The sequence below is a fragment of the Arachis hypogaea genome, chromosome 13, assembly GCF_003086295.3.
Source record: "Arachis hypogaea cultivar Tifrunner chromosome 13, arahy.Tifrunner.gnm2.J5K5, whole genome shotgun sequence".
Classification (NCBI taxonomy): Eukaryota; Viridiplantae; Streptophyta; class Magnoliopsida; order Fabales; family Fabaceae; genus Arachis; species Arachis hypogaea.
The window spans coordinates 119,716,757-119,744,404 of NC_092048.1; the positions used below are offsets into that span (position 1 = coordinate 119,716,757).

Here is a 27,648-nt window from a genome sequence, read left to right on the forward strand (position 1 = left end):
AAAAATGCAAAAAATGGGTTGGTTCATGAACCTGTAATGAAGAACAAAGCAAAAGGAAATCAGGGAAGAGGTAGATATAACAACGGCAGGGATCAGGCAACGACGGTGGTGGTTCTACGACGTAGAAAGAGGTGAAGAAGATTGGCTATGGCGGCGATAAGGTAGCGTGAAGAGGAGGGTCTCTGACGCAGTAGGCTCTGGTTCGAGGCCGATGATGATGGTGGCGAGGAGAAGCTGGCGCGGTGCTCCTGGGTTCGGCGTAGGTCTGCGACGTTGCTGGCGGAGAAGGGGGTGAACAGTGATGAGGAGGGTGATACGGTGGTATGTGGTTGATGTTGGAATTGGGTGGTTGAGAAAAATGAGAGAGAGAGAAAAAGAGAGAGAGAGAGAGAGAGGAGGGAGGAGATGATAGTGGTGGAGAGAAGGGTAGTTTAGAAATTTTATTTAATTTTTTAGGGTTTGAATAATTTTGCTTGCAAAAACTATTTTTTATGGGTACAAATAATAATTCTTTTTCTATGGGCAGATATGTCAGCGTTTTCAACTTTCGTTGGTACAAATAGTAGTTTACTCTAAAAAATTAAAAACTATTAAAAAACTAGACCAGTTTCTTTATGCTGTGAGGTGTGAACTAATGATGTGTTTGTTTGAGGTGAAAATGAGAGAAAAGAAAAAGAAGAAAAAGAAATTGGAAGGAAAATATTTATTTTTCCTTATTTGGTTGAGGAAAGAAATGGGAGAGGAAAGAAAATGGGATAGAAAAATATTGGTAGGACCCACCAATTTTCTTTCTCTCCAACAATAGAGAGAAAATGGAGAGAAAACTAATTCTCTCTCTACTTCTAATATTACTCCTTTATTTTTTTAATATATTTTATAATATAAGGATAAAATTATCTTTTTATACCATTTCTTTCCTTCTTATTTTCCTTTCATCCAAACACATCTAAAGAAAATAAAAATTCATTCAATTTCTTTCTTTTTCTTTCTTTCCTTTCTATTTCTTTTCTCTCTATTTCTTTCCTTCCAACCAAACATAGCCTAAGAGAAGCTTGTAATACAAAAATAGTAAAAAGTTCTTATAGTTTTAGTTAAAATTTAATTTTTATCTCTAACGTTTAAAACATTTTTATCTCAAATATATATTCTATTTTATTTTATTTTTGTCTACTACTAGAATCAAAATTTTTCTCTTAAAAAAGTATATTATTATTATTATTATTATTATTATTATTATTATATCAATTTTACTCTCAACTACTATCACCGATCACCATCACTAAAATCATTAGTTAGAAAATCATAATAGAACTAATATTTTTATAAAAAAAAATTAATTTTGATAATAAAATAAAACAAACAAATAAGTAGTTCAGAATAAAAGAAAAAAAAATAAAAAATGTATAAAACGTTGAAATTAAAACTTTAACTAATAATAGTTTATAGACTTCCTCTCCTTTCATGTTATCTCCCCAAAAATTTCATTAGTTATTAATGTTTTTTATTATTTTAATTTCTAAATTTTTCCCAAAAGTTATCTAAAAATTATTCCAAACAAATTGATCGTTTTATTATTCTAAGAATGTTTATATTCTCTGAAAACGTAAAAGTTTATGTTAAAAATTTTATTACAAAAATAATTCTTAAAACTTTGTTACAAATGTAATCTAATTTAAAATTCGTTAGAAAACAATTTTTTCCGTTAGGTTTAAACCAAGACGAGGGTTTTGTTCCTTCTTTACTAGTGATTTTTTGCTGCCCAATGAAGTACGACAGCTGGACATTGTTTTAGCATCAAAGTAAACTCGCACTTCACTTAATTTCCTGGAATTATTGTTTTAGCATCCGTTCCGTTGAAAATTGTATTTTATGACGTGAACAACAAAGTTGGCCAACGTCAAGCCCTGCAGTTTAGGATCAACCACCACCTAATGTAAACTAGTTCGGTGCAAAATCATGCGAATCGAGGAGCAAATGATCGATACAATTACGCGTTCCCAAGACTGGAGGTTCATTCAGAGAGGAGCGTAAATCATTAGTTTTCAAACCCAAACCACTATTTCACAATTCACACCCATTTTGATATATTAATCTCTATATTCTTGGGAGCTACTCAAATGAAGATGCAAAAAACATCTTTTTATAAAGATGCTTTGTATAAAAGTGTGATTTATTGATTTGGCCACACTTCAAATAAAAACAACACTTTTATAACATATCAAAATCTAACCCTACACTCCATCATCTAAGGGTCAAAAAGAAAAATCATCACATGAAGACAATTATAATATCTTCATGGGAGTACCCACCTATATTCTTTACCCACCTATATTCTTTTCCCATTAAGCATACACCACAATATAACATGGAATTTAACACACGTGTTACAACTCAATAGGGACAAGACAGTGCTATGGGAAGTTCTTCAAGAAGCTCGACATGGACACTAGGAAATATTTACAACTTTACCTTGCATTATTTGTATGAACTATAAAGCAACATAAAAAGGAAATAGCAAAACCAAAGGCTACATGTTGATGATCATGTATGAGCTGGATCAACACCAACAGACTTGAGAGTTTCAATACGAGGCTTATAAGCATAAGCATCTCTGCGGATAGAATCAGGAATGAGTTCCTTATCAGGGTAGCTACGATCCTGCACGTGAGCCACTTTCCTGAAGAAGGAGCTCTTGAAGAAGTGGTCAGATTCCTCAGCAACGTGCTCAGGCTCCACCACCTCAGGGAGTGTCTCCCTCCTCTGCTTCTTCACACGCACCGTTGGAGAATTCCTCAGCTGTTGCCATGCTGTGTGCAGGCCTAGCCCTGTTGACAACGCTATCATCCCTATCGCCACATACACCGGAACGAAGTCCCCTTTTGGTGTCTTCCTATGCTGTTGCTTGTGGATGTATCCATAATCAGCCGAAGGAGCATGTGCCTTCATCTTCGGCACTGTTGACCTTGTGCTATATGCAGCCCCGCTTGCTCCTCTTAACAGTGCTATCCATTGACCCATCTGCACCGACCATGGAACACTAGAAATGCGTTAGATATAAATACAAACGACAATTCAGTTCAATTCCCTTAAAAGAGAAAAGACTATACCGTAGGCCTGAAAGCCATGATTGCTGATCGAATTGCGCTCAGAACTGAAAAGTAGTGGTAGTTGTATTGTTACTCCAAGGAAGTAATCCTTTGCTTGGTGCCCTTCTCTATAAGCGGTTCCCTAGTGCCTTGCTTATATTTTCTGAGGCTGTAGGCGGTAGAGAAAGCAACTTTACTTGCTGTCAGCATAGAGCGAAGCTTCCGGAGCCACGTAGCAGAATGTGGAGTCCTTGGTACACGTGTCACTCTCTGTAATAAACACGTTATCAATAGAAGCCTCCGGAATTGCCACGCACTGTTTTGTGGAAATAATAACTAATAAACAAAGAAATAATCACTGTTATTGAGGTGTGATGTAAGTTAATCGGTTAATCCAGTCATCCAGTGACAGACTACTAGATACCAACCATCTTGGTTTCGGTTATATATTTAAAAAGAAAAGAAAGAAAATTCTAGAAAATAATTTCCTAAAGTTGTTCTATAAGCTCTCCAGCCGATTACAGAGCTGACAGTTTCACATTCACACTATCATATGCTTTATGTTTGGGAATCTTGGGAAAAAAAAATTGCAAAGATGTAAAACTCTGCTGTACAGCTTGTACTCAATGCTTCTATGAAATGGGATCATATTGGGCTCTACAAATCCACTATTGGGCTGCCACTGCTATCATACTCATTTTTTTTGGGTTCGTTTTTTTCTTTCTCGGGTAAGGTAGCATTATCAGTTTATCCCAGTATCACCACATCGCTTCTATTTTCCAGCGAATATTCGGTCACCGGCGGCGGAAATGTACCGAGAGTCGGCCCCTGGCTCCCAGCAGCAGACTTCCAACAACCTCGTCTCATTTCAAAACCCTGATGCGTTCCCTTTACTACGGTTCCCACCTTCTCCCATGGTCGTTCAAGAAGGCGATTAGCTTCCCCTCCCAGCATCTCCCCCAATCCAAAACTCTATTGGCTTCATCCCTTTCTAATCTGCATTTCTCTTCGTTTTGTTTTCGTTCTGTGTGCAAAGCTATACGAAACGGAAAAGTTCAGAGTTGATGGTACATGATCAAAACTTTGTTCAGAAATGCGGAAGACCAGAGAGTGTGCCTTATTCATGCACTCCTTTGATGTCAGTGTTGAGTGTTCTAGTTTACGTCATCCAATCTGACTGAACTGAGGCCATTAATCTTCTTGGCCCTCCTGTTGGCACCGAATGATCGCCTAATTTTAGCTAAATCATCCCATTGCTCTGTATGAGCATAAATATTAGCCATTACAGAATAAACCCCGCCATCCTCAGGCTTTATCTTCATGATTTGCTGTGCTGCTTTTTTTGCAACCTCAACGTTTCCATGGATCCTACACCCACCCAGCAACCCACCCCACGCAAACACATCTCCACCACTTGGCATCCCTTTTATCATCTCAACAGCCTCTTCAAGCAACCCTGCTCTCCCCAACATATCAGCCATGCACCCATAATGCTTGTGCTCTCTACCAACCCCATACACACTTTCCATGTCATTGAAAAGCTTTCTTGCTTCATCAACCAGACCTGCATGGCTGCACCCCACCAAAACACCCAGGAAGGTGATCCCATCAGGCTTAACTCCTGCAGCAATCATCCTAGAGAAATAATCCAGCAAAGTTAAACCTTTACCATGAATTGCAAGCCCAATAAGCATGGCATTCCACGTGAACACATCTTTATCATTGCATGACTCGAACGCATCCCTTGCCTTCTCAAGACAGCCACACTTTGCATACAGGTCCACCAACCCAGTGGCCAGATACGAATCAATCCGAATCCCATTCCTTGTAATGTAATCATGCACTATCCTACCCTGTTCCAACTCTCCCGTTTGAGCACAAGCCGAGAGAACATTTACCAGAGCTATATTATCTGGCCTAATCCCCAATCCAATCATCTCATTAAACAAATCAATGGCTTCATAACACAGCTTCGCGTTGCTATAACCGGCAATCATGGTGCCCCAAGAAACAGAATCTCGTTCTGGCATTTCGTCAAACAGTTCCCGCGCGCGCGTAGTCTCACCAATTTTAACGAACCCATGAACCATGGCATTATAAGAGACAACATCCCTGTGAGAACTCTCGTTGAACAGCTTGTGGGCATCGTGGACGCGGCGATGGAGGGAGTAAACGCATATGAGGGCGTTGAGGGAGAAAGGATTGGCAAGAAAGCCGAATTTGAAGGCCTGGGAGTGTAGCGAGAGGGCGATGGAGATGGAAGAAGAAGAAGGGAGGAGGGAACATGCCTTGAACGCAAAAGGGAAGGTGTGGAAGTCAGGGGCGAGGGAGAGGCGGCGGAGGGTGATGAAGTTGTAGAGGGCGGAGGAAGGGGAGGAGAGGAGGGTGTGGATTCTGATAAGGTTGTTGTAAGAGAATGTGTTGGGGTTTGCGATGGAGTGGAAAAGGGAGAGTGCGTAGGTTAACGAAGAAATGGAATGGGAACAAGTGTTGGCGTTGGCGATTAAGTTTGTGAGCGTGACGAGGATGTTGTTGAGGATGGTTACGGGGTTTAGGGGCAATGCTCCGGTGGTGATGGTGTAGGCGTGGACTTGCTGGAGTTGTCTTATGTTTCTGCATTGCTTGATCATGGCTAATGCTGTTGTATTCATGTTTGGTTTCGTCATTCATGGGATTGGGAGGAAAAGTGAAGATACATTGCAATTGGATGTAAAAACAACAAAAACAACATTGCAATGAAAAAACGTGAACGGCAGGATTCGAACCTGCGCGGGCAGAGCCCACATGATTTCTAGTCATGCCCGATAACCACTCCGGCACGTCCACCTCTTTAACATTTTTTATCAAGTTATACCTTAATTTATCTTTTTTGTTCTTACCAGTCTCTGTCTAATTCTCATTACTAAATGATATAATAACTAAACTTTATTTTGTATCATTATTCATGAAAGTATCAAATTGTCGGGTAATTATGAATATGTTATTACATCAAAAGTTCTAATTATACCAGGGAAAATCTTGCTGAATTACCTGTTTGATTTTTGTGTAATGGTAAATAAATCTTTGATTTAGAATTTTTTTTTAGACTGCGCTTAATTTTTGGATGAGGAGTGTTAAAGGGCAGGTTTTATAATTTATAGTAATTAATTAGTTTTTATTAGTATTAGTATTTTTAATGGTGTGAAATTATATTTAATAGTGTGGGATTTTTTTTACTGGTTAAGTGTTGGTCATTTTAATAAAAGTGTTGTTTCTTAAATTTTTTTTCTTGAAATTGGACTGACAGAATCAGAAACTAAAATTTCAGTTTTGTCGATATTTTTAGAAAGTGGGGATACACAAGATTAAAATCTTTACAGATGGAAATTAAAATTTTTTTAATATTTATTTTTAAAAATACTCTCATTTAAATTTTTAAATTTTAAATTTACTCCTCAATTTACATATTTAGTTTAAGGAACCACTCAAATAAAGACGTCTAAAACATCTTTTTTAGTAATTAAAATTTAATACATATAATCGATTAAATTGTGTTAGAGTAAAGTATCGTTTTTGTCTCCAACGTTTGGGGTAAGTCCTATTTGTGTCCCTAACGTTTAAATCGTCCTATTTGTATCCTTAACGTTTACAAAAGTGATTCAATGTTATCCTACTATCAATTATACTAATAAATTAGATTATATTTTTCAATTATTCTCACTTGCATGTATTCATTCTCAATTAGATCTCACTTGGATGTGGTCGATTTTAATATTATACCCACTATTTATGTTTAGATTCAATTATGTCCTTATAAAAGTGAATTATGTAAATGTTGTAGGAATTAGTTTCAACATTTGATGAGCTATTTTTCGAAGTAGATCATCGATTCTATCCCAGACATTTGTATTCTAACTTCAAGAAGAGATTTTTAAAACTCAAAGTAAAGCGCTCATGATGTGTAATTGACGGTAGGATAACATTGAATCACTTTTACAAACGTTAGGGATACAAATAGGACGATTTAAACGTTAGGAACACAAATAGGATTTACCCCAAACGTTGAGGACAAAAATGATACTTTACTCATCGTGTTATTTTTGTCAAAATTAGACCAGACAAATTAATTTGACTAAAAATATGGTGAATCAAATCTTGAATTGATCTAAACTAATATGATTTTTTATAAAAAATGACTGCAATACCCTTATTAAAAAAAACTAAAATACTTATATTATATATATTAATTTTGAGAATCTTAAATTCTAGTTTTTTACTTTTCTGCCGTCATAAGGTTAAGATTTAGAGTTTTTAATATATATATAGGGGTACTTTAGTTATTTTTTATAATAGAGATATTGTAGTTATTTTTTATGAAAAAATATTTGTTTCGTGGCTTACCTAGAACCGGATGGTGGTTGGGCTGATTTGTGAGGCCCAAGCGCTAGAGGAGGGTGGTCTCCGACTTGATTTATGTCTGGGAGCCGCCGTCCGAGTTGTGTATGTGAAAGAATGGGGGGTGGTACCTGCAAAGACACTCCGATGCCTAAGTTAGTAAGGGGGTAAGCAGGCTTAGAGTATTGGACCTAGGTTTACCTGAGTGAAACAGTGTATTTATAGAGAGGATCCAATAACCACCATTGAGGTAGTTCCACTTCTAATGGTGGATATCCGTCCCTTTATGTTAGGGTTGTTGAGATCTCTCTTCTAGAAGTGGGTGAGAGATTTAAGGAGGCAGTTACTCACTTGGATAAGTGTTGACTGCATAGTTGGCGTGGACTCCGAGTTCTTAGTGAAGGTCGGATAGTAAGTGAAGGCCATCCTTTTGGATTGGGCCTCTTGTCTTGATTTAGGCCTGGCTTAGATTATGGGTCAGGGTATGAACAGTGCCCCTACTCGAGTCCGATCTGTTAGCTATGAGTTGGATTCGAGTATCAATCGAACTCGGGGATGCTATAAGTCGATTTCTTCTTTCATGTCGGAAAACCGATGTGGTTTTGAGTTTTTGAAACCGACGTGATTTTGAATTTTCAATCGTCGCATCTAATCAAACGTTGCGCCCATTTGGCTTCTGCATTTACATGTGGGCGGGCAGTTACATTGGTAACGGTGCGTTCTTTTAATGACCAAACCGTTTTTACGATTATGCCCTTAGTGCATTATAAATACTTTTCCCTCTTCTTTCTCTGCTTTCTTTCGTTTGCTCTCTGATAACTGTGTCGCTCCTTTCCTCGCTCACAAGATCCTCAAGCTTTCTCTTCTTTCATTGCAGTGTTTGTCCTTCTATCTTTTTCTTCACAAAAGGTTAGTTCTTTGTATCTCCTTTTTGCTTTTTTACTTAATATGCTACATGTTTTGAGAGCGAGATTCTTAGGTGTAGTGTTTTTACTGTTCGTAGTTAGGAACATTTTCGAAACTTTGTATTTTCCCTTTTGCGAGGATTTCTTTTGCATCTCCTTTGTTATGGCTGCTTTTTGCTTTTGCCTTTTGTTTGAAAAGTACTTCTTCGTTATGGGCTGGTTTTTTTATGACTTCTTCTTTCTGCGCAATGTAGGTATTATCAATTTCTCATATATTTTTTCCTTTTTACACAATGTCTTTCCAAATTCCTGAGGCCCTTTTGAGATGGGTGGATACCTCCGTCCTTTCTGAGAACCCTTTAGTGGAAACCGTCTTCATAACTGAACTCAAGAAGCACCATAGGGTCTGTAACCTTGAGGTTGACGAACCCAAATATGAGTTGGTAGCCCCTAATCCTGAGGACCGAGTTTGTTGTGGGAGGAATGACGATATTGATCCCTATTTTATTTTCATGTATGACTGTCTTTTTACCTGTTTAAGGGTTACCTTGTCTTTTTTTGACTTTGAAGTGGAGGTTCTATCCCACTGTAGGGTAGCTCCTTCCCAACTACACCCCAGTTCCTGGGGTTTTATGAAAATTTATCAGCTTGTCAGCCGAGAGCTTGACCTCCCGATCTCTGTAAAGATTTTTTTCTATCTTTTCCATTTGACCAAGCCTTTCAGTAAGCAGAACAAACAACAATGGGTGTCTTTCCAAGCCATTCAAGGGAGAAAAGTCTTTTCCATCTTTGATGAGTCCTTCGACGACTCTAAAAATTTCTTTTTTAAAGTCCAAGCCGTTGAAGGCCACCACCTTTCTTCTTGGATGAGAATAATGATCCCCGCTTTCCTTTGTACTGGGTAGAAGCCTCTCCTGTAGAGAAATATAGTTTAGCGGACTTGGATGGGGGTAGAGGAGGCTGTTGTTGAGTTCTTTCGAGAGGCTTGGGGATGGGCTCCAAACCTGGACACCAAGAAATTTATTCTTCGATCTCCGAGTTCTGTCAGGACCGAGCTAGGTAGTCTTTTATTTCTCGCTTTTATAGTCACACTTGACTTCTTCGACTTGTGTTGATTTGTTCCCGACTTGTGCGCTAATGAATTTTGTTTTTCTTTTCAAAAATAGTGAAGAGCGGATCGAGAGCGGCTTACCAGAAGGTTCAGAAGGCGAAAAGGAATGCTCGTGCCCGAGCTGCTGCACAGCAGATCGGGGCTTTTACTACTACTCCTCCTTTTCATGGGCTTGGTCAAGGGACCTCTTCCTCTCGGCCAATCTTGGTAACTCCTGTTCCTACTCCTCCTCCTCCTCCTCCTCTTGTTCTGTCCTCTTCGGAACCCAAGAAGAAAAAACGCAAGACCATGGAAACCGGCTCCTCTTTTGTTGGGGATGCCGGTTTCGATGGTCCGAAGTTTACTAAGAAACACATCCTTCCATTCAGCCAGATTGCTATGGATGATGCTGCTATCCGAAATCATCTTAATATTTTGATCCAAGGGAAAATTCAAACCGCTGGAATTTGCACATCCCTTCTTGATATATTTGACAAAACTCCTTTGAGTACTACCCAAAAATCTTTGGAGGATCTCCAAGGGAGGATTGCCATGTATCAGGAGGATGAGAGGAGGCTGCAAGAGGAGAACAATAAGCTGAAGGAAGAGCTTTCGCAGGCCCGGGAGTGGGAGAGGAAGCTGATGGGCCAGTGTTCCATGGCGGAGGGTTTGAAGGAGAAGGCCGAACAGAATTACGTTCGCCTTTTTACAGATAAAATTGAATTGAAGGAGGAGCTGGACAAACTTAGGGAGGGGTACTAGGACCTGGAGGAGTCTGTGGTTGAGGGGACTGAAGTGTTGTTTGAGGTGTTGAAGCAGCAAGTTAGGATTTTGGCCCCCGACTTGGATCTGTCGCCTTTACACCCTGACAAAGTTATTGTTGATGGTGCCATAGTCTCCTCTCCACGCCCTGTTACGGATTCCGAGTTGAAGACGGCGGGATAGCGCATTATTGAATCTCCTCCTCGTGAGGTTGATATGTCGTCTTCTTCTGCCGCTCCCGAGGTGATTCCAGCTCCTAACGCTGAAGAGATTCCTCTGACCCCTCTGACTTCAGCGGCCGAAGCTCCGACCTCTCTTCCCGGTGATGATTCCAATCCTCTTCTTGGTCCTCAGTGATTTGAAGCTATTAAGGCCCGGCTTGTGGGTCCTTTTTATAAACTCTTTTTATATTTGTTTGTTAATATATGTATTTATGGCTCCTGACATTTGATCCTTCTCCATAGGGTCTTAACAACAATTTCTTCGTTTCTGGCCTGTTTTGGATAAGGCCTTTTAACAAAGTAGTTTATTTTTATCATGCATGTTTTTCTTGCTGCTTGATTAGACTTAGCTCACTTTAAATTTTCTTAAAAACTTTTTGAGAGAGCTCGTACGTTTTCTAAGGGTAAGCACTTTTATTGCTTTGTAAAGTTTTTCGAGAGAAACTTGCTTTGAATAATTTCGGCAAAGGTTTTTCTTTTGTAGAAAACTTTTGTTTTCGATCCTTGGGCCGAAAGCTGTGAAGTCTTTTTAAGTTCTGAGAAAAACTTTTGCTAAGTAATCTTCTTCTTTGACCTTATACATTCAATTTTACTTTTCTTATTGAATCGTTTACATAACTTAGGTTATTCTTGCGATGCATTTTATTCTATTCGGGCTTTCTGACTTGTAAGTCATTAGCTATAATATGTTCGAGCTTGTTACGATCGACTTCTATAACATCTTTACACTGCTGGCTTGTACCTCGTCACTTTATCTTGCCGACCGTGTAGGTCGGTCAATGGATTCTTGCATTTTTTTGAGCTTAAGTCAGTGCGTATCGTAGTAATGATAAATGAAAATTCTAAAGAGAAAGATAAGAGGATAACGTAAAGAAAGATATTATTACTGAATATAATATGGATCTTTAAGGGTGCTTTTGCTACTAAGGGTTTGGAATTTCTACCTCTTAGCCCTCGCTGTGATGCCTCGTTAAAACCCCCTCCAGGAAAACCCTTTTCTGGGAAAAAAATCATGGAGTCGGGAAAAAGAGTACATCAGGGGGTGAGGTTCGCTTCTAGCTATAATATCTTTTCATATTACAAGCGTGCCACGATCTGGGAAGCTCTAATCTCCCTAGATCGGACACCTTATAGTACCCTTTTCCTAGGACCTCGATTATCTTGTAGGGTCCCTTCCAATTTGCAGCGAGCTTTCCTTCACCCGACTTGTTTGTGCCGATATCATTTCTAATCAGAGCCAAGTCGTCTGAGGCAAAGCTTCTCCGAATGACCTTTTTGTTGTATCTGTTCGTCATCCTTTGCTTCAACGCTGCTTCTCTTATTTGGGCTTGTTCTCGGACTTCGGGGAGCAACTCGAGTTCTTCTTTGTGGGCTTGCATGTTTTCGATCTCATCATAAAATCTCACCCTTGGGCTTTGCTCGCCGATCTCTATAGGGATCATGGATTCTATGCCATAGGCGAGACGAAAGGGTGTCTCTCTAGTAGTAGAATGAGGTGTAGTTCGGTAGGCCCACAATACTTGGGGGAGCTCTTCAGCCCAAGCTCCCTTTGCTTCTTGAAGTCTTTTCTTAAGCCCTGCTAATATAACTTTGTTAGCAGCTTTGGCTTGCCCATTTGCTTGGGGATGTTGTACCGATGTGAATTAGTGTTTTATCTTCATGCTGGCCACCGAGTTCCTGAAGGTAGAGTCGGTAAATTGGTGGGTACCATTATCTGTGGTAATGGAGTGTGGGACTCCAAACCTAGTAATTGTAACGACCCAGCTTCTAGCACATCATGACCAATGCTAGCCGCTAGGCGCTACTACACGGCTTTTCCTCAAGACTCTAGACCTTATATTAAATATATACATATGAGTCTATAGCGCTAATCGAGATCACGTGTCAAATATATAGATATAAGGAAATAGATAATAGTTAAATAGATAATATATACATGAGGCATAGAAAATACAGAAAACATAGTAATATCATGCATATATGCCCGAAGGCTCATTTAGTACATCATAATTCACACCGGGTCATGTCGTTGCTTATTCATGAAAATATTTACAGACTCCATATTTATACTAACAGGCCTCGACTCATAAGAGTCACCCTAGTCTGGGACCTATTCTAACTTGTTTATATAGGTATTTACAAAAGCACCTAGCCCTCTAAAAGTCTATACAAAGCGAGGGCAAAGACAACAACTACTACTACTACTATTATAACTACTGCTGGTCATCAATCCCTGGTAGCTGAAGAAACACGGAAGTACTGTGTCGAAGTAAGAGAAGTCGCTCTGACCCTCGGGTAATGCTACTGCTACTTGCTAGTCCCAAGGCTGGAAACGCAAAGAAGATCTCGCCAGTTTGCATCTGCGGAATGGGAAAGTAAGGGGTGAGAACCTAAGGTTCCCAGCAGGGTACTACACAAATTCTATGGGGTTCTGCAGCCTAAGTCTAAGACTTCGCGTAGTTAGGTCGATAAGTCACACAAACAAGTACAAGTACAAGTATATAGCAGAATAGTAAACAAACACAAAGTACAGGAAGCAGAGATAAAATACAATTACAGGTACAAGTAAGCAACCACAAACATAGATAATGCAGCAACCAAGTATGATTCATGTCTAGTCCTATGCATGCCATGAGCTCATGCGTCGGTTGACTACCCGCAACCCGACGTTACCTAGGAACTAGTCCTAGATATGGTTTTCCAATTGCGTCCGTTCGTGTATACGTGTCGATGTGGTTAAGCATACCACCATCCCGTGACAACAGGCAATCGTTGCATAGCTTGACGCCATAATATACGCACAAAGAGGAAACATAGTTTTAGCAATCAGTGGGTAAATACCCGCCTCCAAACAACCTTTAGTGCCTTGGGGTTTACAGTTCTTTTTTCGCAGCACATCTCAATAAACTTTATCTCTAAGGGACTTCTCTGTGCTTCTTTTTAAATAAAATTTGTGCCCGGTCCTTTCTTAAAATATCTCAGCCTTGTCACATTTTACCATTTTGTTCTTGAAATTTTTGTACATTTCCAATTTTACCCTTTTATACATAACTTCGTTTTTCTAGTTTTCTTTAGGCTTTTATTGACACTTTCACCACTAGTGTACTTCACCATTTTATCCTCATCTTTTTCCTAATAGACCTTCTTACCCTTCATTAAATTAATTAGTAATTTTTAATTTTGATTTTATGCCTAAAATTACTTATATGTCTCTAAGTACTCTAGTTTATCGTTTAACATGATTTAGCGTCAAAATGTTACCGGATTAATCCTAATATTTTTCTATGACCAAATTATCCATAATACTTTTAATTAATGTCAATTCTACTCTTAGGGACCTAAAAGATCATTTCACCTTTTATTAATTTATTTACTTATTCTAGTTACCACTTTTTACAGTTATACTTCTAACTTTTACTAAAACTTTTATTTAGACCCGAAACTTTATTATAATTATAATTTTGACTCAACTAATTTATATAATTGCTATCTTACCCCTAATGATACTCTGTTCAGAATTTTATTTATTTTTCGTTTAAATTACATTTTTAACTCTCTTTTTACCCAAAAATGACCATAACACCCTTTTTACTTTTACACCTTTGTTCCATAGGATTAAAAACAATTTTTATAACCTCCTTTTAACCCTTATACATGTGACTTTCATAATCATTTAGTGGCTGGATTTTCAGGGGTGCAGTTTTTCATTTTTATCCACTTTTAGTGATTTTTAAGGCTTGAAACTTAAACCCCAAGTGCTCCATTAATTTTTTACTGTCCCATACATTTTCCAGAGGCAAATAAGCTTCAAATATTACTCAAATAATAGTCCAAAATAGAAAAGTATCACTGAATTTTCAGAATTAAGAATCAAGCACAAAATCACCACAAAGTGGCTCATATAAACACCGAAAACAAGCACAAATATACTCTAACTAATCATAACCCTTACCTCTTATGTAATTCAGTTAGTAAATCTTTCTCACACTAGAAAACATGCATACAAGGGCAGAAACACAGCTGGTGGTGGTGTGTTTCGTTTTTGGGCCTAAAGTGTCGCAAAACGTCAAAATTCAACCACAATGAGCTCGAAACTCCTTAACTCCTTAGGCGTGCTCCTTGGGTGCTTCAAGAGGAGTTCTCTATACATAGAGGAGAGCAAGAATTCATCATTGTTACTGGTTATTTTTAAATGAAAAATAAAAGGAGAAAGAACAAGAGTTTACCTAGCCGAATTCGGTATAAACGCAAAGATTGGCGAAAACGGACAAGAGTTTGTGCTTGTATGGTTTGATTCCTTGAGGAACACTTGAAGAATAGTGTATGAATGGTGAGATAAGAGGCTGAAAATGCAGGTATTGTGTGTAGAATCTTCTCTCTTTCTTTCTCAAGAATTTGGTCAAAAGAGTGTAAAAATGTGTAAAGTGTTTTGTGAAGTTTGTGGCAAATGCTTCCTTAAATAAAAAACCAAAGTCTTAGTGAATTTATGATGGTAAAAGGGGCTGGAATTTTCGTGGTCAAGGGCTGACCTTCAATGAATAAGGGGCGTGAAAACGAGGAAGTTTGGCCAGCGCTTACGTGTTGAGCTTATCCACGGTTAACCGCAATTAGTTACTCGAGGTTAAAAGCATAGCAGAGAGGGGTGAAAAGTTGAGATAGTCTCATCCCAGAGGCTGAGAAGGAGATACAAGTTACTTGGATGCCAAGTAAGAAGATTTGTGGTCTCTATGAGTCATTTGCGGAATACTAGTCAGAAATTCAGTTCAGGTAACTTTTACCGTGCTATAAAATAATTAATGGCTAATATTTATTCTTAAAGGAGTAAATCATGAATGGATGGCTAATATAATTTTTGAGGCACATTTAGTTGGGTAAAAATTATTTTGATCACTGATTCCGAGGTTTTCGATTACTAGAGTTTTTCTTGACGCATACAAAACCGTCACTAAAAGTGAATTCCCATCTCAAAAAGTCTCTAATGAGAAAAATAAACCAATGGGAAGCTAATATTTATTAATTATTAGTCAAACTTGACTTAGGGAGATTAATTACCCTCAAAAAGTCAATTTTGAGCATATTAATGGCCTTTTTCTTAATTTTTTCTTCTTCTTTTTTTTGTACCATTGGGCCATCCTCACTATTTCTTATTAGGCCCTGGTTCAAAATTTTGTAAAATAAAATTAAAATAGCCAAAAAAGTCTGTTTACTGAAAATCGGGTTCTTACAGTAATGATATTCTTAAAAAGAAACTTTCGACTTCTCTGTGCTGTGAAGGTGGCTAAAGGCTCTGCTTCAATCCACTTCGTGAAATAATCTACTCCCACTATGATGTATTTAACTTGTCCAGGTGCTTAAGAAAAAGGTCCGAGTAGGTCCAGTCCCCATTTTGTAAAAGGCCATGGAGAAGTTATACTAATTAGCTCTTTTGGGGGAGCAACATGGAAGTTGGCATGCATCTGGCATGGTTGACACTTCTTTACAAAGTTGGTGACATCTTTTTGTAAGGTTGGCCAGAAGAATCCAGCTCGAATAACCTTTCTGGCTAGAGATTTTTCCCTGAGATGATTCCCACAGATACCACTGTGCACTTCGTCCAGCACTTCTTCTGTCTAAGAAGTCGGGACGCACTTTGGTAATGGTGTAGATATTCCTCTTCTGTAGAGGACACTTTTCACTAATATGTAGTTCTGCGCTTCCCTCCGAATCTTCTTGGCCTCTTTTTGTTCCCCCGGTAAGATGTTGAATTTAAATATTCAATCAGAGGAGTCATCCACCCAAGATTTAATCCGGAAACTTCTAAGACGTCTAGCTTGATGTCTACCTTGGTGATTGAAGGTTATTGGAGAGTTTCTTGGATCAGGCTCCTATTATTTCCACCAGGCTTAGTACTTGCCAACTTGGAGAGGGCATCTGCTCTGCTATTGAGATCCCGAGTTATATGCCTGACCTCGGTTTCAGGAAATCGCCCAAGATACTCCATAGTTTTTTTTAAGTACCTTTTTTTGTTTGGGTCTTTAGCCTGGTATTCTCCATTAATCTGAGAAGTCACGACTTGAGAGTCACTTAAAATGATTACTTTGGTTGCTCTGACTTTTTTAGCTAACTTCAGTCCAACAATCATGGCTTCATATTCTGCTTGATTATTGGAGGCTGGAAACTCAAACTTTAAGGAGACTTTTATTTGAGTTCCTTCTTGACTAGCCAGTATTATGCATGCACCACTTCTGACTTTGTTGGAAGAACCATCCACATACAGCTCCTAGGTTGTGGAGGTCTCCTCTTGATCTCCTGCATATTCGGTCACAAAGTCAGTGAGGCATTGGCCTTTGATGGCTGTCCGAGTTTCGTACCTCAAGTCGAACTTGGATAGCTCTATAGCCCGTTGAACCATTCTTCCTGCAACATCTGTTTTCTGAAGAATTTGCTTTATGGGCTGGTTCGTCCGAACTTTTATGGTGTGAGATTGAAAATAATGTTGAAGCCTTCTAGATGCTACTATCAAGGCATATGCAAACTTTTCAAGTTTTTGATACTTTAGTTAAGGGCCTTGCAACACCTTGCTTGTGAAGTAGACAGGATGCTGTCCGACCTCGTCTTCTCGTATCAAAGCTGACATCACAGCCTTCTCTGCGACAGCTAAGTATAACACGAGTTCTTCACCCGCTTTGGCTAGGTAAGAATTAGAGGTTGGCTCAGGTACCTTTTGAACTCTTAGAATGCCTTCTCGTATTCAGGGGTCCATTCGAACTGGCATCATTTTCTTAGTAGGAAAAAAAGTGGCAAGGATCTTAATACAGATCCTACTAGAAACCTGAATAAAGCTGCAAGTTAGCCATTCAGCTCCTGAACTTCTTTTAAGCAGGTCGGGCTCTTCATTTCCAGGACCGCTCTACACTTGTCGGGGTTAGCTTCAATCCCCCTTTGTGTTAGCATGAATCCTAGGAATTTTTCGGCCTCCATTGCAAAGGTGCACTTGTCGGGATTTAATCTCATCCTGTGTGCTCTTATGGTGTCAAAGACATTCGATAGGTCGTCTAGGAGGCTGTTGTCGTCCTTGGTTTTCACTAGCATGTCGTCTACATATACCTCCATTAACTCTCCCAAATGAGGTGCAAACACCTTGTTCATCAGCCTTTGATAAGTGGCCCCTGCATTTTTTACTCCAAATAGCATGACCACATAGCAATAATTTGCTCTTGGCGTGATGAGTGATGTCTTCTCTTAGTCTGGCTTGTACATCGGGATTTGGTTATACCCCGAGTAAGTGTCCATGAATGACAAGTATTGGTACCCCGAGCTGGAGTCCACTGGGGTATCAATATTTGGTAGAGGATAAGGGTCTTTTGGACACACCTTGTTAAGGTCCGTGTAGTCGACACACATCCTCCATTTGACATTCTGTTTCTTAACCAGCACCACGTTTGCCAACCAGGCTGGGTACTTAACTTCTCTGATAAAGCCTGGTTCCAGTAGGACTTGTACTTGTCCTTCGACCACTTGAGCCCTCTTTGGTCCTAGCTTCCGCCTTCTTTGCTAGACAGGTCGAGATCCCGGATGAACAGTCAGTCTATGTGACATGAGCTCAGGATCTATCCCAGACATGTCGGAAGCTTTCCAGGCAAAGAGATCAGGATTTTCCTACAGAAGCTGTACAAGCTTCTGCTTTAGATCTGTTGCTAAATTAGCTCCTATGTTGATATTTTTTCCGACCTCTTGCCCGATTAGTGCTTCTTCGGTCCTTCCTCCGGGCTGTGGTCGTAGCTCTTTTTAAACTCGGACTCCTCCGAGCTCGATGGTGTTGACTTCTTTGCCTTTACCTCTCAGGTTAAGGCTTTCATTGTAACACTTTCTTGCCAAGTTCTGATCTCCTCTGATGGTAGCGATCCCTTCTGGTGTTGGGAACTTCATGCAGAGATGGGGGGTAGACACCACTGCTCAAAGCCGATTTAGAGTTGTTCTGCCTATTAAGGCATTATAGGCAGAAGCTACATCAACGATGATGAAGTCAATGCTTAAAGTTTTAGACTTCGTCCTCTTCCCAAAAGTAGTGTGCAGGGAGATAAAGCCTAGCGGCTTGATGGGAGGGTCTCCTAATCCAAAGAGAGTGTCAAGGTAGGCCCTTAACTTTTTCTCGTCCAATCCCAACTTATCAAATGCTGGTTTGAACAGGATGTCCACCGAATTCCCTTGGTCTACCAGAGTTCTATGCAGATGAGCGTTAGCAAGAATCATTATGATTACTACTAGGTCGTCGTGCCCAGGTACAATACCTTGTCCGTCCTCTTGGGTAAAACAAATGGTTGGAAGGTCGGGTCCTTCATTCCCGACTTGGTAAACTTCTTTCAAGTGCCTTTTTCGAGATGACTTGGTCACCCCTCCTCCTGCAAAGCCTCATGATACCATACGTATGTGTCGTTTGGAGGGTTTGTGGGGTGGACTTCTTCGTCCGTGACCTTCATCATCTCTTTTTCTCTTCCCATGATTGTCTGACCTTTCCATGAGATATATGTCTAACCGACCTTCTCTAACCAGTTTTTCTATCACATTTTTCAGGTTGTAGCAATCATTAGTGGAGTGTCCATACAACTTATGGTACTCACAATATTCATTGCGGCTTCCTCCCTTTTTGTTCTTGATTGGTCGCGGGGGAGGTAGCTTTTCAGTATGACAGATTTTCCTGTAAACGTCTACCAGGAAAACTCGTAGGGGAGTGTAGGAATGATATCTTCTGGGCCTTTCGAACCCGATTTCTTCCTCTTTTTTTTGGGCTCCCTCTCCTTTTCTTTTGGTTGGTTGGGATGCCCTAGTCGCCAGTTAGGCTCTCGTAACCTGGCGTTTTCTTCCATATTGATGTACTTTTCAGCTCGTTCTTGTGTATCGCTCAAGGAAGTCGGGTGTCTCTTTGAGATGGACTAGGAGAAGGGTCCTTCTCGGAGTCCATTAACGAGACCTATTATTACTGCTTCAGTAGGTAAATCTTGGATTTTTAAGCACGCTTCATTGAACCTTTCCATGTAGCCTCTTAGGGGTTCTCCAACCTCCTATTTTACTCTTAGCAGGCTGGGAGCGTGCTTGACTTTGTCTTTTTGAATTGAAAATCGCGCTAGGAACTTGCGCGAGAGATCATCGAAGCTGGTTACCAATCTTGGGGAAGGCCATCGAACCACTTCATGGCCGCCTTTGTTAGAGTTGTCGGAAAAGCCTTACAGCGAGTGGCGTCCGACGCGTCGGCTAAGTACATTCGACTCTTGAAATTACTGAGGTAGTGCTTCGGGTCAGTTGTCCCGTCATACAGGTCCATGTCGGGTCTCTTAAAGTTTCTGGAAACTTTAGCCCTCATGATTTCTTCGATGTTTGGGTCCTCTTCCCCTAACGGGGTGTCTTCTCGATCTCTGCGGAAATCCTTATTTCGGAGATTGGATTCCAGCTTTGAGAGCTTTTCCTCAAGCTCTCTTCGTCGCTCGACTTCTCTCCTTAAGCTTCCTTCCGCTTCACGCTGTCGTTCCAGCTCCTGTTCGAGCTGCTCTAATCGATCTTGGTGACCATGTAATAGTCCCATTAGGTCAGCAGAGTGAGGCTGCCCATCTTTTCCGAGCTGATGAACTTCAGAGAAGATCCTTTTTTATCCCTGGGTATTGGAGGGGCCTTCACCATGCTGTCCCTCCGTTCCTTGTAGGGATATTATTGCTCTATCGTTGTTGACCGCATCCTAATGCTCTTGTTCAGACTCCGATGCGGTGTGTCCATCTTCTTGTTGGTCGTCTGCCATTGTGGGTTGATCTTCCAGGTCCCCGACAACAGCGCCAATGTTCTGTGGCTTACCTAGAACCGGATGGTGGTTGGGCTGATTTCTGAGGTCCAAGCGCTAGAGGAGGGTGGTCTCCGACTTGATTTATGTCTGGGAGCCACCGTCTGAGTTGTGTATGTAAAAGAATGGGGGTGGTACCTGCAAAGACACTCTGATGTCTAAGTTAGCAAGGGGGTAAGCAGGCTTAGAATATTGGACCTAGGTTTACCTGAGTGAGACAGTGTATTTATAGAGAGGATCCAATAACCACCGTTGAGGTAGTTCCACTTCTGATGGTGGATAACCGTCCCTTTATCTTAAGGTTGTTGAGATCTCTCTTCTAGAAGTGGGTGAGAGATTTAAGGAGGCAGTTACTTACTTGGATAAGTGTTGACTGTATAGTTGGCGTGGATTCCGAATTCTTAGTGGAAGTCGGATAGTAAGTGAAGACCATCCTTTTAGATTGGACCTCTTGTCTTAATTTGGGTTTGGCTTACATTTTGGGGCAGGGTATGAACAATATTAATTTTAGACCGATTCAAAATTTAATTTATTAATTTTTTGGCTAAAATGATTTGTCTGGTCAAATTTTAATAAAAATAATATAGTTTAATCGGTTATATGTGTTAAATTTTAATTATTAAAAAATATGTTTAAAAAAAATGTTTTTAATATCTTTATATGAGTGACTCACTTATCTTAAATATATATGATACTGATATATAATTCAATTTAGTATATTTCACACTAAATACAATACAAAAATTTAATTTAACTTAATTTCTATTTTCTAATTTCAGTCCAAGCCTTCCTTCCAAACACAACTTTAGATTGAAGAATCATACATTACTTATCACAGAAGATAGCACACATAGTTTGTACTTTGTTGGGTTAACCAAAGTATTGCTACTTGCTAATAAAATTTTAAAGGAAAATGTAGTGAAGACATCGCCAAAGTGTTCGTCCAAAAAAAAAAAAAAAAAAAACATCACCAAAGTGGCAGTGTGTTTTCTATATATAGTGGAGACAAGCAAAGCCTAGTCATGGCACTTGGTGGAGGCTTTCTTCATTTGTTCCAATATCATATAATAACCTATAATAATCAGAAAAGCAAAGCATTTGCGGTAAGCACAAGAGAGAAGCAAAACAAAACAAAGCTTTAAAGTTAAAAAGCATACCAACAAGGAGTCAAGGAGATGGAGCTGACCACATAAGGTATATTATTATGTTTATGATGAATAGTACCCTTAATTGCTATTCCTCTCTTAGTAATCATGATAGAATGTGAGATTCCAGTAATAGAAGTCAAATTAATCTTTTAATCCTTATGCTAGTTGTCGTACTCTTGAAGAAAAGTTTAGTATTGGCAATGCTTTCTTAAGAAATGTATGATGAATTTATTTTGCATCGTATATTAAACTCATCCATAACTCTGCGATTTTCACTTTAAGTACAACCATACACAATTTAAATATCATGCACTAACTTGAAGATTTTACCAATCCCACTAATAAAGAATTAGTGCAAATTGGGAAGTTTAGAAAGCATTTGGTCCTACCAATTGGACGGTGCCAACCCATTGTTCCCCATATATAAAAGGCCTAGTGCATATCTACCCCCATCTTCTATCTTTACACTTGTCAACTTCCTTGTTTTATAATAACTGCTTTTAACAACCTTTTTATTACTATACCATTTTGCAAATTAATTATTATGAATTTATATATAAATATAGATATTATTTAATTAATTTTTAATATGTATTTTATATTTGAATATATATTTTATAAAAATCATTGATTTTTTGTACATAGATAATGACGTTCCTTTTTTTCAACCTTTGTTTTCTCAACCTTATCTAGTCTACACATGGAGTAACGTGGCTCAATGGCCTCTCTTTCTCCCACCCTCGATAAAAATGTTGTTGAGAATTTGTCCAAAGCAGAAGAACAATAATATTCTTAAATTATCAGTGATAAGCATCAAGGACCTTGAGAGGAAAATTAAATGTGATTCTTTCTATTTTATAATCATGTATTGCTGCTGATCTGTTATCTTTTGTCTGCTTTTTTTCATGCCCCAAAATTCTGGAAGCCTAAGCTATAGAATGCATATAAATGCATGAATATGAGAGACATCCATTGCCCTTCTTCATTCCAAGTGCAATCTAGTCCACAAAGCTAATAGCTACAACCCTCAAGGATATGGAGAAAGAAGAAAATGAAGAAGATGAAGATGGATAACTGGAGCAGTTTCAGTTTGACCATGATGCTACTCTCTTTTTGAAGAGAGAAGTATGAACAAGGCAAGTCATAGGATGATGCTAAGGGAAGGCAAAGCCTTTCTTCCGGATTCAACTCATGAAGCTGCTGCACCACTCTGCTGCAGTTTCACCCTACAATCAATGTTTGAAATGTTGATTGGTATGGGGCTTTTATTTGGTGTTTTATGTTTCTCTTTTCTCCCCATTCTTTAAACTCTAATCACTTTGCATATGCTTGCTTGACTTAGAAGCCACATCTGTTCACGTGTGTGTCAAAGAAGGCAAGCAGCAGAAACAATAGGAGGTAGTGAATGATTTTATGAATAGGGATTGTGGTATTTGCCTTTGTTTTTGTTGTAAGCCATCAATAAAAGATGTAATCTATTTCTTGGGTTCATTATCCATGCTTATCTGTTTTTATCTGTCGTGGCATGCCCATGATTAAGTTTGTTATTTTATTTTATTTTCTAATGGTTCCATATTTTGTAACGTAATTTAGGCCCAGGGTATGCCAAATAGAACAAGGTTTTTAAACTTAAAATTTTACCTAAATGCATAGTTTTTAATAACTTGTAAGTAAGCATGGTTCATATTATGTATCACTAATCTGTAAGTCCATGTAAATCCGAACATAATGATACTATACAGCTGACCACGCTCCCAATATGATGTGATGGGGAAAACAATAATTAACTCATTATGCAGGGCGCACCAAATACTTACACAAACTAAAAGCCAACAATGAGGGGTAGATATTAGACAATTCAGATAGTGACACTGGGAAATAAAAATGTTCAGTTAGTGTTTCGTTATGGCATTATAAAGTGCGGTCATAAGTGCTTCTTTTTTATATTATTCTTGGTTCACCAGACCGGAATCCCAAACTCATATTTATTTAGAGGTTTGAAGTCTAAGCTATTATTTGCATGAAATCTAAGAATGTTAAGTGTTAGTAGTCTCTATCTTTGTATCCTTTTTTCAACAAATGAAGTTGCACTTACAGTTGCATAACCAAATACATTACAATGGAAACGAATCTGACCAATCAAATATTCACTGGCAAGACCATAAGAACTCCTCAGATGAAAGGATAAACATATCTTCATTTTTTACCGTGGGAAAATGTATTCTGGGCAAAGTATAGTAGAAAAATGTCATTGTTACATTTCCTCTGATCTGAAAAAAGAATAATTTGATAACTTTATCTAATCATATACCACAGTAAACTATATGATAAGAATAAAAGATCATATTGCCATACCTCATATAAGGCAACAAACAAAGCCTTAGTTCAGATAAGCATGGGGAAAAACTTTCTGACTACAAAATCGTGTTTTAATATTATCCTCACAAGAATGGCTATATATGTAATAATGCCTAAGGATTAGTGTATATCTCTTATCAATTTCGTCACCATCAACCATCTAAAGGTTCCCTATAATACTTTGATATTAGCTCAATTGTCTAGGCAATATAACTAACAACTCTACTCAAGATCCAGACTCTTCTTCATACTTTCATAAACCATATAAGTAATGCTTGCAGCAGGCACAACTTTGAGGAGATTTGGAATAAGTCCCTTGTAGAAGCCTCGGAAGCCTTCATCCTTGAGGGTTTTCCAAAATACATCAGACATTCCCTTGTATGCTGTGGAACTGTTGGAACGTTGTGCCTGCAGTCTGAGATGCATGATCATGTAATGTCAGCAAGGAGCATACAAAGAAAAAATGAAAACAATAAATCTTGTTTTCTATTTTATTTCCTGCTTTCAGTTTTTCTTCACAAAGTTATAAAAACGAACAACAACAAAAATGAAAACTGATACCTCGTACGAATAACCTGCAAGGGATAGACACAAGTAGCCCCAAGAGCTCCTGAAATTGTCCCACATCCCAGTTGTACTAGAGGACCAGGCTCTATGAAAGGGAAAAGACAATAAAAAGCTTTAAATTATCATTTAAATAGTTACATCTGGTATATAGAACAAAGCATAATAATTTGCAAGTTCAGAAGTTAATGCAGCTGTAATATCATACCACTATCAACAAGAATATATCTCTTGGATATCTCTTTCAAGGTGTCATAAGCAGTGAGATCAATGCCCGCATAAGGAATCATCCCAAGAAGGGATGGAACAAGACCTCTGTAGAAAGCCCGAGGTCCCTCTTGAACCCAAATATCCCTTGTAAGTGTTCCCAGCTTCGGAACCCTTCCGCCTTCAGAAGCACAAGTCTGCAACCTAGTTTTGACAAGATCCATGGGATAGATAGCCATCTGTGCAATTGCACCGGCAGTACCACCTGCCAGAAGTCTTCCAGCTGTACCAATATCTGACTTGTTCTCGTTGCCGTTACTTATTACATTTTTCAGCATCTCATAAGCATAGAACTTGATGGCACTTTCTGGTGCTACCTTCACAACATTCAATCCATTACCTCTGAAAAACCCTAGCCAACCATCTTGTTTCCATATCTTCATTATTGCAGGCATAATTGAAGCACGTCCAGTCTCAATTTGTAAGACCACCTTCAGGCGATCAAGAGGAGCAGTTGCTGTGCGAGAAGCAGCTCCCGCTATCCCCCCAGCAATGAAATATTTGCTCCTATGCACGTGCTTGCTAATGCCTTCGGGAATGACTGCTTGTTCTCCAATGTCAACAAGGCAAACCCTTTCCCAATGCTGGTATATGTTTTCGATGGTAGCTTCATGAGGATAAAGTAGAAGAAAGTCTCTCCATTCTTCAAAAGTGATAATCCCATTATTATCCTTATCGACATGCTCCACAAAGCGAGCAAGCTCCTCCTCATCCAGTTCAATACCTGCAACATGGAAGCTGCGTAGGCTTATGATAAACACTACGAGAGAACAATAGAACAAAAGGGTGGTAAATGCTCCCACAAAAGGCACAAAGGAATGCCACCCTGGAAACTTGTAAAAATTATAAAGACCTAGTAGATTCTCCAATGGAAAAAGTGAACCAGTCTCCATTAATCCCAAGCACTATTCAAACCTAAAATTATTGCCAAATTTCTTCATTAGAAATATTGTATAACCAACACAGGATTACGCTCTAAAATAAGACAAATTCATAAGGGTTCACCAGCGAAGATATTTACACTTCCCACATGCCCGGTCAAGTGAGTGATCCATTCCCTCAGAATCTCAACCATTTTCCTACATTAATCCTTGTGAGAAATAACCCCCCCCCCCCCCCCCCCCCCAAAAACAAAAAACAAAATAAAGAAAAACTCCTTGTCAGTTGTCACAATCGCATAATCCACCTATCCAATTACAGCAACTCTAAACTTCCAGTACTAAACAAGCTTTCAAAGACAGTGCAGAGTTTAATTTAGTGTCATGAAAATGTCAACTTGCATTGGCCCAGACCCAGAAAAGGAAAACGGTAACCAACAGTAGGCAACAACAAGAACACACTTAATTACATCACTAGCAAAAGTACTAATAAGGAGAGAGCATAAGAAACTTAAGTAAGAAAATCAAAATGAGAGGCTAAGAATAAGTACCAGCCTTAACAAGTGCATCCCAGAGCTCTTCAGGGAGAATGCAGCCATTGTGCTCAACATCAATGGCCTGGAAAATTCGATAAAGCTCCAACTCCTTGTCATCCATGTAACGCCTGAAATCATGGTAATCGATCCTTCCATCCTTATCAGCATCGCAAACCTTGAAGAGGTCCTTGGCGTACTTGTACTCCGGCGGTATCTGAAGTGCCGACAAACCCGCCTCAATCTGCGCATAATCCAAGTAACCATTGTTAGCGCCATCGAAGAAATTGAAGAGGCTCCGAATCCGAAGATCCCTCTCTTCCTTCGTCTCGCGCAGTGCCAGAAGCACGTGATCCATTGATACCGGACCCTGTTTCTTTGCCGGGTTGGAACCGCCGTGAGCCGCCGTGGATTTCGCCTTCGGAAAACCCACGTGCTCCATGTCTATGGCTTGTCCTGCCCCAGACATGACCTTTTTTCTGATTTTCTTTTTTCGGGTTGAATTTTTCAAGACCGATGGGAGACCCAATTGAGCATTTGAGTTTGGAAGTGGAGAAAGATTCCAACTTTGGGTTCAGATCTGAAGTAGAACTTTGTTGGGTTTGATGGGTCAAAATCTGGTAGTCGTAAAAGACCAACCGAAAGAGAAATAAGGGATTTGAATTGAATAGAAAGGTCAAACGATATAAAGAATAAAAAATAATTAAAAAAGAAGAAGAAGCTAATAGTGAAGAAGAAGAAGAAGAAGAAGAAGAAGGAGGAGGAGGAGGAGAAAACGGAAGGTACCTGATGAATGAAATTGAAGCTGAATTTGGCGATGACGGTTTCAAGTTATGCATCGAAGACTAATATCGTCGTCGTCATCAATTTTTTATTATGTACGTGGTGGTTTGTGTGTGTGAAATAAGGAGAATGCGTTATGCGTTGGTAACTAAGGAATTAATATTTTGAAATGAAATCAGAATAATTAAAAAGGAAGTGTGGCGTTTAGGAGTGAGTTGTCCGATAAGGAAATAAAGCCAAGTTGAATTTGTGAAATAAATAATTGTAATATGATATATGATATATCATATATGGGTCTTTGATAATGGGGTTGGGGGTTGATGATGGAGCTAGCTAGAGAGAATGAGAGGGGGATATTGTTGGATATTCCTCTCCAACTATCTGGACTACTATTTTCTCCCAAATCTTTTTCAACTTTTAGCTATTACTTTTTTTTAACTACAATTCCCTTTCTTATCTTTTCTTTAATTATTATTTTTTTTGGTAAGTTTCTTTAATTACTTATCTTTTTTTATTTTAACTATCTTCACACTATTGATGGTTTAGGCTTAGGCTTAGATATTTTTGTATATATATCACTTTATGACTTATGAGTGGGATTTTTTTCGTTTATAAAATAAAATAATTAATTACTTTTTTAGAAAAAAAAATTTTTAATTTTATTTTTAAGGATACGATTATTTTTTTGGGGATTAGAGCAAGTTCGCCGCACTCCGGTTGAGTTCAGAAATAAAAGTAGGTCTATTAAAGAGAAAGATCAGGTAGCTACAATTTCTCTGTTTACTTTCTTTCTCACTATTAACATTGTCGCTACGATGTCAGGAAATCCATTATTATCCATTCATTACGATGGTGAAATAGTGGATGATGA

The 27,648-nt window shown here is 38.9% G+C and overlaps 3 protein-coding genes and 1 non-coding gene across 8 annotated transcripts; all 4 read right to left on the reverse strand.

Moving 5' to 3' along the window:
• Positions 1-2,188: 2,188 nt before the first annotated feature.
• Positions 2,189-3,435, reverse strand: LOC112732956 (uncharacterized). The gene is made up of 2 exons (XM_025781789.3): positions 3,108-3,435; positions 2,189-3,018 (listed from the first exon to the last, which is right to left on the reverse strand). Exons 1-2 carry the CDS (start codon positions 3,123-3,125, stop codon positions 2,542-2,544), a joined length of 495 nt encoding a protein of 164 aa, XP_025637574.1. The 5' UTR covers positions 3,126-3,435; the 3' UTR covers positions 2,189-2,541.
• On the reverse strand, positions 3,429-5,904 carry LOC112732955 (pentatricopeptide repeat-containing protein At5g61800-like). The gene has a single exon (XM_025781788.3). The coding sequence runs from the start codon at positions 5,750-5,752 to the stop codon at positions 4,241-4,243; it is 1,512 nt and encodes a 503-aa protein (XP_025637573.1). The 5' UTR covers positions 5,753-5,904; the 3' UTR covers positions 3,429-4,240.
• TRNAS-AGA (transfer RNA serine (anticodon AGA)) lies at positions 5,831-5,912 on the reverse strand. The gene has a single exon. It is a non-coding gene; the product is annotated as a tRNA-Ser (tRNA).
• A 17,659-nt stretch (positions 5,913-23,571) lies between these two features.
• LOC112732958 (calcium-dependent mitochondrial ATP-magnesium/phosphate carrier protein 2) lies at positions 23,572-27,103 on the reverse strand. 5 transcript variants are annotated; one of them, XR_011869925.1, is made up of 6 exons: positions 26,781-27,103; positions 26,013-26,611; positions 24,525-25,307; positions 24,314-24,404; positions 23,750-24,167; positions 23,572-23,664 (listed from the first exon to the last, which is right to left on the reverse strand). XR_011869925.1 is itself a non-coding variant. In XM_025781793.3 (5 exons), the coding sequence occupies exons 2-5, from the start codon at positions 26,461-26,463 to the stop codon at positions 23,975-23,977; spliced, it is 1,518 nt and encodes a 505-aa protein (XP_025637578.1). In that variant the 5' UTR covers positions 26,464-26,611; positions 26,781-27,103; the 3' UTR covers positions 23,572-23,974. The 5 variants fall into 5 exon arrangements, 4 of the variants coding, with proteins under 4 accessions (XP_025637578.1, XP_072068491.1, XP_025637580.1 ...); XM_025781793.3 differs by having other exon boundaries at positions 23,572-24,167; XM_072212390.1 differs by having other exon boundaries at positions 23,572-24,167; positions 26,013-26,238; positions 26,781-27,043.
• Positions 27,104-27,648: the final 545 nt, after the last annotated feature.

Bases quoted from the DNA above. Each gene is read 5' to 3' on its own strand.
- LOC112732955 (XM_025781788.3), bottom strand. From the start codon at position 5,752: ATGACGAAACCAAACATGAATACAACAGCATTAGCCATGATCAAGCAA.
- LOC112732958 (XM_025781793.3), bottom strand. From the start codon at position 26,463: ATGTCTGGGGCAGGACAAGCCATAGACATGGAGCACGTGGGTTTTCCG. The intron at 25,308-26,012 runs GTACTTATTCTT...TCCATGTTGCAG, and splicing joins GGATGCACTTGTTAAGGCTG to GTATTGAACTGGATGAGGAG. The intron at 24,168-24,313 runs GTATCAGTTTTC...CATGCATCTCAG, and splicing joins TTGCAGGTTATTCGTACGAG to ACTGCAGGCACAACGTTCCA.